The sequence below is a fragment of the Myiozetetes cayanensis genome, unplaced genomic scaffold, assembly GCF_022539395.1.
Source record: "Myiozetetes cayanensis isolate MyiCay16 unplaced genomic scaffold, myiCay2020 scf16, whole genome shotgun sequence".
Lineage (NCBI taxonomy): Eukaryota > Metazoa > Chordata > Aves > Passeriformes > Tyrannidae > Myiozetetes > Myiozetetes cayanensis.
In genome coordinates this window covers 14,298,180-14,312,620 of record NW_026087270.1, presented here as the reverse complement: position 1 = coordinate 14,312,620, position 14,441 = coordinate 14,298,180, and the positions used below count along the sequence as shown (strand labels likewise).

Below are 14,441 nucleotides of genomic sequence, written 5' to 3'. Positions count from 1 at the left end.
AAATACAGAAGCAGCTGTACACACGGGTGCCTGGGTGCTGTTGTGTGCAGGGTGGGTGATTCCCTGGCCTCCCTCTGTCCCCTCAGGTTCACATGAAGGATGTCATGTCGGCAGTGTGGGTGTCGGGCCTGGACGCGGCGTATTTACGGGAGCAGATGATGAGCGAGCCGCTGGTGCGGGAGATCGTCAAGGAGTGCAACAACATCCCCCTGACACCCCCCCAGCAGGGAGAGGCCATGCTGGCCTCCTTCAAGCCCCGGGGCTACTCTGAGTGCATCGTGACCGTGGGGGGAGAGGAGCGAGTGTAAGTGTGCAGTGGCATCGCAGAGCCGGTGCCTGGAGCTCATGGCAACCTGAAACACAGCGTGGGCAGAACATGTGCACCCTCTGCTCTGTCAGTTTGGTTTAGGTTGGGCAGCTGAAATACCTCTGGGAATGATCCAGCAGTAAATGGTTATTTTTGTTTCTGACGTTCAACATGTAGTAAACTGAGAGTGGGATGTTTGTTCAGCACAGGACGTTGGAGAAACACCTTTCTGAAGGTCTGAGAAACATCTATAGCAAAACTAATGCAGCGAACTTGTGCTTTAACTGTTTTGTTCAGAATAGCTGTGGTTCAAAAAACCAAGTTGTTATCAGTGCATCTGAGCTGCCAGATGAAAATTCCTGTTCTACACAATAATCCCTTTCTACTCTTGAGTAGCCCCTGCAGCAGGGGGGGAAGGTTCTGTCCTGTTTAAATAAATTTAGCATTTAGATGTTAGCTCTTCATAGAAGTGTAGTAAACCACTCAGATAACATTTTGCATGTCAGTTTGTGAATCACTTTACTCAAATAATGCACTCTGTCAGCTGTTTTTAGCTGTTCAAAGTTCATAAAAAGAGGTGCAGGAAGGTACAGTAGGAGCGAAGGGAGCTGCTTTTTGTCTCCAGTCTGGACAAACTCAATTTACATGTTTGGTTTGCGGGTCTTCTCCTTACCCAGGGCAGTGCCACACGTGATGAATGTGCATGAAACCGTGAACAAACAAATTTTGGACACTAGGTGTTAACAGTGAACTTGTAAAACTCTGTCTTGTCTTTCTGTTTCTGTTTGTTCCCTCCCCACCCTGTGTTCAGATCACGGAAACCAACCTCAGTGATGCGGTGTATGTGTCCTCTTTATGACCCCAATAGACAGCTCTGGATTGAACTTGCTCCTATGAGTATTCCAAGGATCAATCATGGAGTATTGTCAGCAGGTAAAGGGGAACTTTGTATTTTTTAAAGTCAATATTATGAAAACTTAACCAGTGCCTCAAAATCCGAGATACAGCTTGTAATAATATATTTTCTTTAAGACTGACTGCACTGGGGTTATTTCGTGCTTCCCCTTTGTCTGCCCAAAACTGTACTTGATTCTGTGAAAATCCCTGTCATCCGAGTGTCTTAAAATCACTATTCCTGCAACGTTTTGTGGGAATCTGCTGCATCTGTCTCTCCAGGAGTATTTCATGTGTTAAGTAAATTCTAGTTGCTGCATCACTGAATTTGTTGAACAGTATCTGCAGGGCTAGACTGGAGTCACATATAAGTTTGTGCTTTGCCTTCTCCAGTCCAGAGTCTGACCTGTGACTGGTGTGAATCTCTCAGTGAATTCCAGGATACAGCTCACCAGTCACCTTGTCTTGCTCAGTGTACAGGTGTGAGTCCTGTTCTTAAGATCATGTTACATTTTGTTTTACAGAGGGATTTTTATTTGTGCTTGGTGGTCAGGATGAAAACAAGGGAACGCTAAGCTCTGGAGAGAAATATGATCCAGACACCAATTCATGGAGTTCCTTACCACCAATGCATGAGGCAAGATCTCTATCTAACTGTTGGGATTTAAGTTTTTTACTTTGGCAAAAATGTTCCTTTTCTTCTGCAAAATTTTATTCTGAATCTTCAGTCGCATCTTACACATTTGAAATCATGCTGCAGACTGACTTCCTTTTATATCCTGTTGTTGTTCTTGTGGTCTGATGCTGACTGCTGGACCTGGAAAAACTAAACAGTTGGTGAAGAGCTAACTGTAAGATGAACTACAAAATTTCAGGAGTTTCATAATGCATCAGTCATGTAGTGTACTTAATGTTCTGCGTGTGCTGGCCTTCTAAAACAAGAGAACTCTGAGATGGACAAAGGGATCGGACTGTGCAGAAAACATGGACAGAGGACTGGCCAACATACAGAACTTGGCTTGCACAGACATACTTAGGTTTGGTTTGAGTTAATGCTTCCTTCTTCATACTTACATTCCATCAAAAAGTTAACAGTTTGTTGTTTGTAAACATAATATCCTTAATACACCTGTGATTTTATCTCTGTAAATCAGCACAGGGTGTTTTTATTAAGAAATTGTTTGCCCCAGGATCTTCCTCTTTGTAATCTCTGGTTGGGAAAGGCTTGTAGTTTTGGCTACATTTATAGTTGTGATGCATTAAGTTCCCTGCCTACTAAGAGTAAGACTATGATTGGGATGTTTCCTGTTTGCTGTGGGACTGAGGGGAGTGTGCCCAAACATACAAAATAGAGGAGCTGCTTTTGCACAGATAATGAGTCTGAATGTGGCTGCTATAGAGATCTGAAAGCAACGGCTTCATCGTGGAGACCATCACTGTGCAAACTGAAATAGAGCCAAGCTCTGTTCTTAGATTTCTGTGTGGTCTCTTTGGCTTCTGCTGCTCTGCTTTTCTTTTTTTTTTTTTTTTTTTCTTTCTTTTAATACCCTTTGTTTAGTTTAGTTGATTAAATTAACGATCTTATGCTGGTGTTTAGGGCTTCACCATTAAAAAAAAAACAAACCAAAACAAACCCCAGGCATGATACCAATGTAGCACTTTGCAGACAGATGTGCTGAAAAATAAGATTGCATTGATTTATTCGCCGTGGCTGTTACATTTTACAACGTTGGCTTTGTTGGTATCCCTTAGGCACGGCACAATTTTGGTGTGGTAGAGATTGATGGAATTCTGTATATTCTGGGAGGTGAGGATGGTGAAAGGGAGCTGATCTCTATGGAGAGCTATGATATTTATAGCCGGACCTGGACCAAGCAGCCAGACTTGACCATGGTTAGGAAGGTAAGGACTGCATTGGATATTATTGTATGACTGATGGCTAAACAGGCAATGCAGATGTATATATATATATATATATATAAATATGTATATTTTAACTTTTTTCTTCAAGTAGAAGCTGTAAGAAATAATCTCAAAATGAAAAGAGAGCTTCTTTATTAATAAACCAAAAGAAAACTGTGGCTGAGAATTGTTGTGCCTGGCATTGTTTGACACGTGCTGCAGGCACCCCAAATGCCTGTGTGTGTGTATAGTTAGTTTTGGGCCCCTCAGTACTGTGCATTTGTGTGTCATTTTAGATATGCTTTTTCTTTTTTCCATAAGATTGGCTGCTATGCAGCTATGAAGAAGAAAATCTATGCAATGGGTGGAGGCTCCTATGGAAAACTCTTTGAGTCTGTGGAGTGCTACGACCCCAGGACCCAGCAGTGGACAGCAATCTGTCCTCTCAAAGAGAGGAGGTGGGTGAAAGTGGAAGGGGGGACCAGATTGCTGTGTACAACCTTTTCTGACTCTGATGAAAGAAAATTGTCCTTTCTCTGATGACTCCCTGAAGATGGCCCATGAATTTCACCACCACTTTCTGAGTCAGGGTGGCCTGTAGTTATCACATGGCTGAGGAAAAGAGAAGCATCCAAGCAATAAATACAGATGGTGTAGGAATACACTCCTAATGTTACAAGCAGTACTTCCTTGATGCAAAATGAAAACTAGAAATAATAGTTTAGTTGGAACCTCAGAATTTTTTTCAGAGGTAAATGCTTTTCTGTTTCATGTGATCTGAATTAGGTGCTTACAATTCACATCCATGACTCATCTTGTTGGATGTAGAAGGGATCTGTGTGTGTGTACATAAATAAAAAAGTAAGAATTGTTGGAAGTTCAGAAGGCTATGTGAACTGGTTTTGTTATATATTGCATTAATATTTTCTCTTTCATTTGGGTTTTCAGATTTGGGGCAGTGGCCTGTGGAGTTGCCTCTGAGCTCTATGTCTTTGGTGGAGTCAGGAGTCGTGATGACAGCCAAGCCAGTGAGATGGTGACCTGCAAATCTGAATTTTATCATGATGAGTTTAAAAGGTAACTGGCTGCAGCTCTGAACATGGAAAGTACACGCCTCACAGTCTTCTGCTTGTTCCCCCACTGTTGCTCCAGCCTTTCAAAGCATGTTAGGTCTGCGCTGTGTCTCTCTGTTGCTCATTTTGGTTTTTATGACCCAGTTTGGCTGTTACTGAAGGTCCAGCAGTGGCTTTACCCTTTAACATACCAAGCCTGAAGCCCTGGGCCAGCATTGTCAGTCTTGAGTGCCCCTGAACAGGACAAGCCCTTGGTCATACAGGCAGTTTGTGGTTCTTCCCCTGCACTCTGCAATTTCCCCAGTGCAGGGCACTGCTGGTCCTACCTGTGCTGGTGCCCAAGGCTTCTTGGGAGTGCTTATTAAAGGTGTTTTCCAGCCTAAATAATTCCAGGATTCTATGCAGGGGTGTATGTATGTACAGGGCTATTTCTTCATGATCCAGTCCTATCTCCAGGGATTTGCAGCTTAGGGAATTCCTGAGGTAGGGATAAGAAATTCCATGCATTTTTGCTCCAAGCATTTTTAGCTGATTTTTTCCTGGTTTTGCCCCGGGAAAGGCACTATGGATGCTGTACATCCCACAGCCACCTGCACATACTGGGTGGCTGATCTCCTCCTCTTTGTTTTGAATCTGCTTCCAGTTGCTCCATTTGTTACCTCTTGGCTCTGGTGGTGTAATCCACCTTATTACACACGATAACTCTTCAAAATGTTACCTTGGACAGGTTTTTTTGTGTAGTCACCTTATTCTGCAGTCATAAGACAAGCTTTGGTTCCTTCAGCAACTTTTTTCTTGCATATGACTGTAAATTGGATGGTTCTCTTTTATAAACTAAATTGAAAAAAAGACTTTGTGGTCAGATGTTTCAAGGCTTGTTGACGGTGGAGAAGATGAGCATGTCTTTATTAGAAGATCAAGTCTGATTTATGACAGTGACCTGTATAAAAGGACACAAAAATAGAATAGTAGATGTAAATTCATTATGTAATTTTCTTGCAAGATGCAGTTGTAAGGAGACTAATTTCTGCATGAAGAGGTCTTCTGTGTTGTTCAAAGTGATGTCTAAACTAGCTGTAATCAAATGAGGCTAGAGAAAAACATCCTTTCAAGTGGATATCGGAAGCAGACAGATAAGAGAGGCTATTGCTGCTGATGCTCCCTAGTGTTTTCTAGCCCTGTGGGGGTGGGGAAATGCTGAAAGTTTATTAACATTTTTGAAAGAGGTCTTTGAAAGGAAAAGAATTCTGGAAAGAAGTTCTCCCCTCTCTCCTACTTGCTATTTTTAGCCGATTCCCTTGCAATATTTCCGGGCTGATTCTGTTCTTCAGAAGGTTATAGCTCATGATTCCTCACCAGTGACTGGTAAACCTGTCCCTCTGGCTGATAAAGGGTGAGCTGTCTTGGAAGGGTAGTTTGGGAACCCCTGGGGTTGCAGCCTTGGTGCTGCAGGTGAGTCCGTGGTGCCACCTGCTGACAGCAGCACCCAGCCCTGCACGGTGTGCTGTGCTCGTGTCTGTGCTCGGGGGCATCCCCGAGGGGTTACAGGGTGCAAATAAAATCGTGGTGAAAATCCAGCTGCTCTGCTCCCCTCCCCGTGTGCTGGGTGTGTGGGGTGAGGGCTGTGCCGGCTCAGGGGCCGGGAGGGAGCAGCAGGAGGAGCTGCTGGAGGAGGCCCACGGGGAGATAGGATGTTCACATCTGCCTTTTTGCTCTGCCACGGCAGGATCTGAGCCTGGAAATGTAAAACTCAGCTTAAGTGTGTGCCTGTGCTGCAGGCAAGGCACGGGGTGTGGGTGTTCCTTTGGAGACTGGGGACCAGGGAAGGCTGGGATGGCCCTGCTGGCTGGGGATTGTGCTCCCAGTGTTTGGAATGTCTCAGTTCAGCCCCGAGAGGCACAAGGGGAGCTGCAGCCAGAAGAGGGTGCAGTGTCCCTGTGTTACATTCCAGCACTCAGCTCCAGGGGTCTGCCAGCTATCCCAGGTTTCCACACCCTCAGAGATCTGTGCAGGTGGGTGCCTTTCAGGGGGGCTGTGGCAGTGACTGTGACACCTGAGCAGTTGTAACTATGTGGAAAAGAGAGAAAATGGCCAGAAAGGGACTTCCCTTCAAACTGCAGTTAGCAAATATTTCTGCCTGCCCAGTGCTGAGACAAAGTACATTGTTGTCCAATATTCTTTTCTGAAGTAACATTGCATCTGGAAAATGATCTTAAATTTATTAAAATAGTGTTTCATGAATATCCCATGAAAGCAAATTGACTCTCTGGAAGATGTGAGGGTGTTATTTCCTGGGCTGATTGAGAAATAGCAGAAAACAAATCTAAATGCTCTTACTTCACTCAAAATAAATACAACATGCTTTTCTTAAGTTTGTGAAAACTTTATGCTGAGTACTAATGTGTGTGTTTGATGAGTTTAGCAATTGCACATGCTCTGCTGTGCATCAGTACTCAGGAGTAAAGCACAGGTGATGCCACAGACATTACCACAGGTGGGCAACCTCTCTCAGTGAAGGATATGAACCCTCAGACTTCACAGCACACACACAATTTTGTAGTTATAGTGATGGAATAACACTGGAACTGTCAGAGCTGAAATGTCACATCGAGAATGTATGTGCATGTTACTGGCAGAAATTTAGAAGTGCTGGGTTTAACAGATTTATGGAAAGGAGGAATATGTTTGCAAGGTGGTTTAGCAGCAGAGGGTCAGAATCAGAGCACATCAGTTCCAACAGTCTCCAACCAAAACTCACGGTGGGTTTTTAATGGTTACATATCAATATTCTGTACTTTGTAACAAGCTCCGGGCTTTTCCAGCTGTTTTGAAGTGCAGAACTGCATCCTGTTCTCTTTGAATGGAGAGAACTTGTGCTGTGAGTTGAACCACTGGGTACTGTTGGGTTTCAGGGATGTGCAGCAGTGCACACCTGGGTCATCTGCGTGGATTTCCATGTGTGCCTCAGGTTTCCCTGGCAAAGAGCACGGGGGCAGCACCACCCCAGGCATCCAGAGCCTGGGGGTGCCTGACTTACAGGTTCTACTCCAGTGTGTATGTCTAAGCATGTACTTACAGCAGCATATAAACATATTAATTCCTGTAAGCTGCCATAATTCTGGCTTAAATTGGATTAAAGGGCTGAACTTGTTTAATGTTGTTTACTTTGACAGTAACTTACTCCAGAATAACTCACAGCATGCAGCCTTTCAAAATTGTTATTCTAAACTGTGACACAGAGTTTTCTAAAGGCTGGGGATGTGCTGAGATCTTCACACTACCAAAAAAATAAACACTGAGACTCCTGTTAAGCTGTGCTGTATAAACAAGTAGTAAAATAAATGAAGTGAGACAGAATAGTAACATCCACGTGAAATGTGGAACAGGATAATAGAGAAAATAATTCTCATATTTGAAGTGCTGCTGTAACCGAGGTTTTTCAGTTAATAAATGTTTTGTCAGCCTGTCTTTAGAGTCATGTGCATGAGTGAATGTAAGTGAACCAAAGATAGAAAATACATCAGACTGCAGGGCTTTGTCAGGATGTGGATTTTTTTTTTCCCCAAAAAACTGAGCTTTGTTTGCATTGTATCCTGTTTGTTAAAATATTGATCAAGCTAAAAACAGACTTAATAAATGTGAAAGTAGAGGATGGAGATGTAAAGGTATCCTTCACTCAGTGGTCCAGTGTCTTTACTCCATAAAAAGCAGGAAGTCTTAACTCAAGACCTTGGTGGGTCAATCTTTCCTTCTGCCAGAGTTGATAATTTATAATATACTTTCTTGCATCACGTAGGCGTGTGGAGAATTGGGTGATGTCTGTACACACTTGGGTTTTTTCTTTTCAGTGTAGATAGTTGGAAATGTTTAACAGAGCCCAAATTGGCTTCAGGATTCTTTGCAAGAGCTGCTGGTGGAGCTCTGTCCCTAGGAATAGTCCAACTGCCTTTTGCTGGTGGTCTGTAAATGAGGTAGGATTTCTTCCTTCTTTTCATGATTCCAAAAAGAATGATGAAAATTTGCAGGTATTAAGGGGGATGAAAGTGAGAGGTACTTGTTCAGAAGCAGCACGTGGCAAAAACTCCTTTAAAATATTCTTTTTGCTGCCGGAACATCATAAAAATAAGGAAAAGCTTTCAGCAGTCTATAAGTAGTAAACTAAATAATCTTGTAACACAGTATGTGTAATGAGCAAGATTATTCAGTGTGCTGGAATTTCATTAAAAGCAAGTGCTTATGCAGATGTAATGAGAACACTGCCTGATGCACTGTCAGATGAGAGGAACACTGATTTCCATTCCTTTGCAGGCCTCCTTTCCCAGCTGGGATGAGCTTGAGGTTGTTATATATCTGGAATATGTTGGTTCTGTATCACACCTTTACTTACTTCCCACGTGGACATAAAGCAGGTACCACCCTGCAGGTTCATTACAGCAGTGGGGATGGATCATTTGGTTTATATCACTTTAAGAGTGGGGAGAAAAATCAGGATTCCTTCCCTTTTTAAATTTGAGGGGAAGCACATTTCAGCTCCTGAGCAATCACTTCTGGCCATGGTTAGGGTGGTGCTTTGCCTTCCCCCTGCTCCTCTTGGACTCGGTTTGAGTGGAGCCATCCCGGGGAAGTACGCACGAGTTCTGTTCCAAGGACTGTTTGCAGATTCCTGAAGATTGTGAATTTTTGGCCGTGGTGTTTTTTCCATACTGTTCAAAAGGCAGGCACAGCCCACATTAAGCTGGAGCTTAGTCAAATTCTGATGAAACGTGACCCCTTGCCCTTCCTGTCTTTGTTCCTTCCTAGTTCTAACTGCTAAAGCTGCTGTGAGTGTTCCTGAAAAGTGCTGCCTGTTTTTCAGAGTGTTGAGAAAGCTTCAGAATGAATTTTCACAAGCAACTGTAGATGCTTTAATATTGTCCTTTGGTGCTGTGCTTGGACCTCACGCTGTGGGTTTAGATATTTTTATTTAAACTCCAAAACCTTGAGTATCTTGTCCAGATAAACCTCTAAACTGGGTGGTTTTTTCCCTTCCTTAACATGGTCCTGTGTTTACTAAAAAAACCCAAAAATTCTAGTGCTTTCTGCATTTCTCTGCCACTTACTCAGTTTTCATAATTCTAGGTCACTGCTGCTAAAAAGCAGTGAAAACACTGACTGTGCTCTCTTCCCACAGTAAGGAAAGGAAGCTAATGAAATGTGGTGCAAGATGTTTTGCTCTGTAAGAGAGTTTCTGGATCAGTATAGAGAACTTATCATTTTCTCTGCTCTTAGTTCATCTCTCATCCTCTCTGACAGCTACAAACCATGGCCTTGCTTTCTGCAGGATGTTAATCCTTCAGTGTACAGCCCAGACAAAACCATGGACAGCTAATCCTTTCATTTGCCCTTTAAAAATTGATTTCTGTCTCCAAGATAATTGATATGGAGCAGCATCTCCTTCAGTGACACAAGAGGGGTTTACTTCTGAACCAGGGGTTCAGAGCATGCAGAATTTTCCATGATCTGTGAGGGCATTTCCGAACTTTTCCCCTCAAATTAACCTGGTATGGCCATGAAGATACATGGGTTGATTTTTCCAAAGGTTTCTCAGGCTTTCCTGTTCTCTGTAGGTTATGTAATAAAAGATGTAGGAACATTCACCTGCAATGGCCTTGATTTGTATGTCTCAGGGTCTGTACTTGGGAACTGTGACAGCCCCTGTGAAAGTGCAGCAGCATTTTGTAGGAATTCATTTCAGAACCAAAGAGGATGCAATTTGTTATTTCCCCTAGTGTGGATCGTTAAGGCTTCTATGTGTTTATGATTTTCCTAATTTTAAGGAGAAACAGCCTAACATTTTCTCTGGAGGGAAAATTGCCTGGCATGGCTGTTGGCTCTCTGACATGCCTGGTCGCTTCCAGAAGGTCACGCTGGGTGGCTGCAAGAAGAATTTATTGTGGGTAGATTACACAGATGAGTGGAGCAATTCTGAAATAAAGCAAATTCAGGATACAGCAGTACCAGTTGCTTTTCCTGGCTAGGAGAAGCCAGGGCTATTGCAGTCTAGACAACATTCCCAGTGGTTTTTGCATAACAAATTAACATGTGCTCTCTGCTTTCGAGTCAAAGGTTACAGTTACAAAAAGAATCTGAATTTTTTTTTTCTTTTAATAATCTCATCCTTGTTTTTAATTGTTGTTTTTTACAGGTGGATTTATCTAAATGACCAGAACCTCTGTATCCCAACTAGTAGTTCTTTCGTGTATGGAGCTGTGCCCATCGGAGCCAGCATATACGTGATTGGAGATCTCGACACAGGTCAGAACTAGAGCTAAAAACCTCTTGTTGCTTATTTTCTTCTGGTCTTTTAAATGCTTGGCACTAATGAGACTGAACATTTTAAGGGTGAGAGGCTGGGATTCTCTTCTGAAGTTACTGTGGTTCATGGGGATTATGCTGGACATACAGAAATGCCGGTTGGTTTTGGAGCTCTTCAGAAACAAGTTCAGTGCTATGAGCATTGGGTAATTTGGTTGATTAATTTGAAGACCAGAGAAGGAGACTAGGAGTGTGTTACTGCTTTTATCTAAATGTAAGGAAAACTGTTACTGCCTGAGGCTGTGGCTCCTGTCTTTGCAGCAGTAAGCAGACAGTTTTGCATTTTGGGGACATCATCCGGTGGCTCATATGGATGTGAGAGTGACTCTGGGCTCTAAATCCCAACTAAATAAATGTGTGCTGACAAACACAGCCAGTCCTCAGCTTTCAGCATCCAGCCACATACTGTAAAAGAGATTTGGAAGACTACATGCTTTAGTGGCCATGTGTACATATATAAATGTGTAACAGGGCTTGCTACGAAACGTAAATGAGGAAAATTCCAAATGTGGTGGGTTTAAGTGGATCAGAAACGTCCCAGTAGTTCCCTTTTGACAATAATTTCAACCACCCCTCCAGCAACTGATCTGTGTTCCCGTGCACACTCTCCTTCCCGGGTTTGCACGCTCTGCCAGGGGAGGTTTAGGTTGGATTTTAGGAAGGAATTTTTTACAGGGAGAGTGATCAGCCATTGGGATGGGCTGCCCAGGGAAGGAGTGGATTCACCATCCCTGGAGGTGTTTAAGGTGACACTGGATGTGGTCTGGGAGCCACGGCGGGGTTGGATCAAGGGTTGGACGTGATGATCTCGGAGGTCCTTTCCAACCCTGTTGATTCTGTGATGATCGGAGGTTAAACCTGGTGGTACCCACAGCACGTTTTAGGCATTTCCTCTCTTTATTTGTGTGAACTCAGGCACAAACTACGACTACGTCAGAGAGTTCAAGCGGAGCACGGGCACCTGGCAGCGCACGAAGCCGCTGTTCCCGTCGGACCTGCGGCGCACGGGCTGCGCCGCCCTGCGCATCGCCAACTGCAAACTCTTCCGGCTGCAGCTTCAGCAGGGCTTGTTCCGCATCCGTGTTCCTTCTCCGTGACCCACGAGCTGCCAGGGGAGGAGACTGGAAGAGTTCTGCGCAGCCCACCATTAATCTAGCTCTCTATATAAAGGAAAAGCTGAGAAATTACAGCTGAAAACTTACACTGTATGCTGTGCTTTGGTATGGTAACTGTTTTTGTTTTAAACGCTTAAAAAAGCTTGAGTCTCAGTTCTTGTTTGGGAACAAAATAACTTAAGTATACATTAAAAAAAAAAAAAAAAAAGAGAGGGGGGAAATAAAAGGGGAGAGCAAGGAAAACACCTTCAGCCGTAACCATTTGGAGTTTAAACCATATTATTGAAGAAGGTTTTTTTTTGTGTCTGGGACTTTTGGGAATTGGTTTCCTTTGGCGAAGCTTCTTGGAAAGCGGAACAGATTTCAGGTGCATTTCCCCTGAGGGGAGCTGGTCCGAATTAAAGTGCTATCTGGGACTGGATAGCTGTTAATCCACAGGAGCTGTACCATAACCAACCTCCCTGGTGTGCTGCCGAGACTGCCGCCGGAGCGGGATGCCACAGGAGACGTTGGTCGTTTGCACCTTTTATTTCTAGTCCTTCCTCAAAAAGATTATAAGGTCTGTGCCTAAAAATGGTGGAGGTGTGTACATAACGGTTTTTCATTCGTTCGCGACGGGTTCATTCCTACGAAATACTTTTAATATATTTAAAAAAAACGGACTAATCTGAAGCGGATACGGGGACACTGCAGAGAAGTAAACTGGTTTTTTTTTTTTTCTACGCTGTCATTCGAGTAGCCTGATGAACTGGTCTGCAGGTGGGTGGCATGTGCTTCTGGGTGGGCTTTGGTGGCTGTTTTCTTGGAGTGAAAAGGGAAGCGGTGTTTGGAACGGTTAGTGGTGATTTGCTGCTTTTGGTAAAAGCAAAAAAAAAAAAAGAAAAAAAAAAAAGAAACAAATAGGTTGTGTTCCTTTTTACTTCAGATCACTTGCAAGCTAAGAATGGTTTTTAAGCCTGAGGGTCGTAGAATGCTGTGTTTTGTCTCTCTTAGAACAAAGGTGAAGTATGACAAGGATATATTTCTTTTGCAGAAAACCTGATTTTTGGACTAAGAGTTCAGGAAAATTCGTACAGCGACTTTAAATTGGGATCAAAAGTTTGTTTACTAATGATTTCCGTGCTAAGGTACAGTCTTGTTTATTGCTGTCTGACTTGGAAAGCTGGGTTTTATGGCGTGGTTAGAGTGAAGAACTTGGTATCTTGCATTCTTTTTCTTACTAAGCCTTGTTCACATCAGTAGTGATATTTAATTGCCTTTTTTTTTGTAGTCAAGGTCAGCTGGTAGAACACTTTTACCTCAGTTTTTGATTTCATTGTTGTTGTGAGGGGTGGGACGTGACCTCTATTTATTTAAAAGGAATAAAATGGGAGAGATGGGAAATAGAAATAAGACCTCCTGTCCCTTCAGAAAAAGAGGTTTTGTATAACCAGTATTATAACTACACACGAGACTTTCCACTCTGCACCTTTGTGGACCTCAGACAAGCCAACCTCTGCCCTCAGTTGTGTTAGTGTGAGCCTTTGTCATCTTCACTGAGTCATCTTAGACGTGCTGAGCTACAATCCCAAACTGCTCCACAACAGTGATATTTCACTAAATAGTCCTCGAAGAGGCATCCTGAAACTTCTGCTCAGTCCTTCCATAGCACTGATGTGTGGTTGGAATTACTCTGATTTCTGAGCAAAGGGGTGGGGGGCGGGGGGAAGAAAAGGGCAGCAGCCAATGCATTCACCATTATTTATTTTTTTATTATTTTTTACAATGCTGAAGTGCTGCAAAACTTGAACTATATACATCAATTTTCTGACCTATATTAGTTGACATATTAAAAAGTTTATATATTTATGCATTGCAGTAAACTTGGTGTGTGTATATATATGTCTTTAGATTTTAAATTTATATATAATGCTTTACTACAGAAATGTGAACCACTATTTCCATCCTTGGCTATCTTGTGAAATAAATCAAGTGCTGTTAGTTTATCTATAAAACGTCCCCTTTTTTGAAAAAATCTGACATGGATCAATTTTTTTTTTTTTTCCTCAGACAAAAGTGCCAAGATCCCATATTCAAAAGTGATGAATGTTCCTAAGTACCTATTTCACTTTTGAGCTCAGTTTTCTAAGTGGCTTGGAAAACTTCCTAAAACGTTATTCAGAATATTGCAGGCTGCTATCTCCCGAGTCCCTGTAGCTTCCCAGTACCCTTGAGGGCATTCAGCACCCAGAAAACCGAACTGATAAATGCACATAAAACCCCCAAATCCTCTGTAATCAAGCAGTGTTTTGCAGTTAAAATTACTGAACAGAATGTTTACACTTAAAAGTAGGATTAACAGTAGGTATTCTTGCTTTTTTTTTTGTTTTTGTTTTTTATTTTTTTAACATAAATAAAACAAACAAATCTCTTATGGTTGGGACGTGTTGCGGATGCACTTGGTGAGATTTGACCAAGAAGTTTAAGCCTCTTCACCTGAACCGGTTGCAAACTGAATTTCTTGGCACATGTGTGTGCTCGTGTCCTGTCCTGCAAGGCCAGGGACCAGGGACAGGGGTTGTCTCCAGGGACACTGGCTCCTGGAGTTTGGGGTGTGTTGCTCAGGCTGAAGATTTAAGCACTCCTGAGATCTCCAAACTGGCTTCCTTGGCCTTGCTTGAGTGAATGGGGGTCATTCCCCTTCTGTGTTGCCTGTGGCCGATCCAGGAGCTGTTCCAGGCCCTGTGTGTGTAGGAGGGAAGGGATGTGTCTTTGGGGGTCTGACTCGTGTCTGTCTGCCCTGGTCTGATCTGCGAG

At 43.0% G+C, this 14,441-nt stretch overlaps 1 protein-coding gene across 2 annotated transcripts in view; it reads left to right on the top strand.

Annotated features, from left to right (window-relative positions):
• GAN (gigaxonin) overlaps nucleotides 1–13,349 on the top strand; it is a 28,537-nt gene extending 15,188 nt beyond the window's left edge. For both annotated transcript variants that reach the window (XM_050311174.1, XM_050311175.1), the window contains 8 exons: nucleotides 87–304; nucleotides 1,119–1,240; nucleotides 1,726–1,838; nucleotides 2,954–3,103; nucleotides 3,425–3,561; nucleotides 4,052–4,180; nucleotides 10,361–10,470; nucleotides 11,446–13,349. In XM_050311174.1, coding sequence (XP_050167131.1) covers nucleotides 87–304; nucleotides 1,119–1,240; nucleotides 1,726–1,838; nucleotides 2,954–3,103; nucleotides 3,425–3,561; nucleotides 4,052–4,180; nucleotides 10,361–10,470; nucleotides 11,446–11,627 — 1,161 coding nt within the window. In that variant the 3' untranslated portion in view covers nucleotides 11,628–13,349. The remainder of the gene's footprint in view (nucleotides 1–86; nucleotides 305–1,118; nucleotides 1,241–1,725; nucleotides 1,839–2,953; nucleotides 3,104–3,424; nucleotides 3,562–4,051; nucleotides 4,181–10,360; nucleotides 10,471–11,445) is intronic.
• Nucleotides 13,350–14,441: the final 1,092 nt, after the last annotated feature.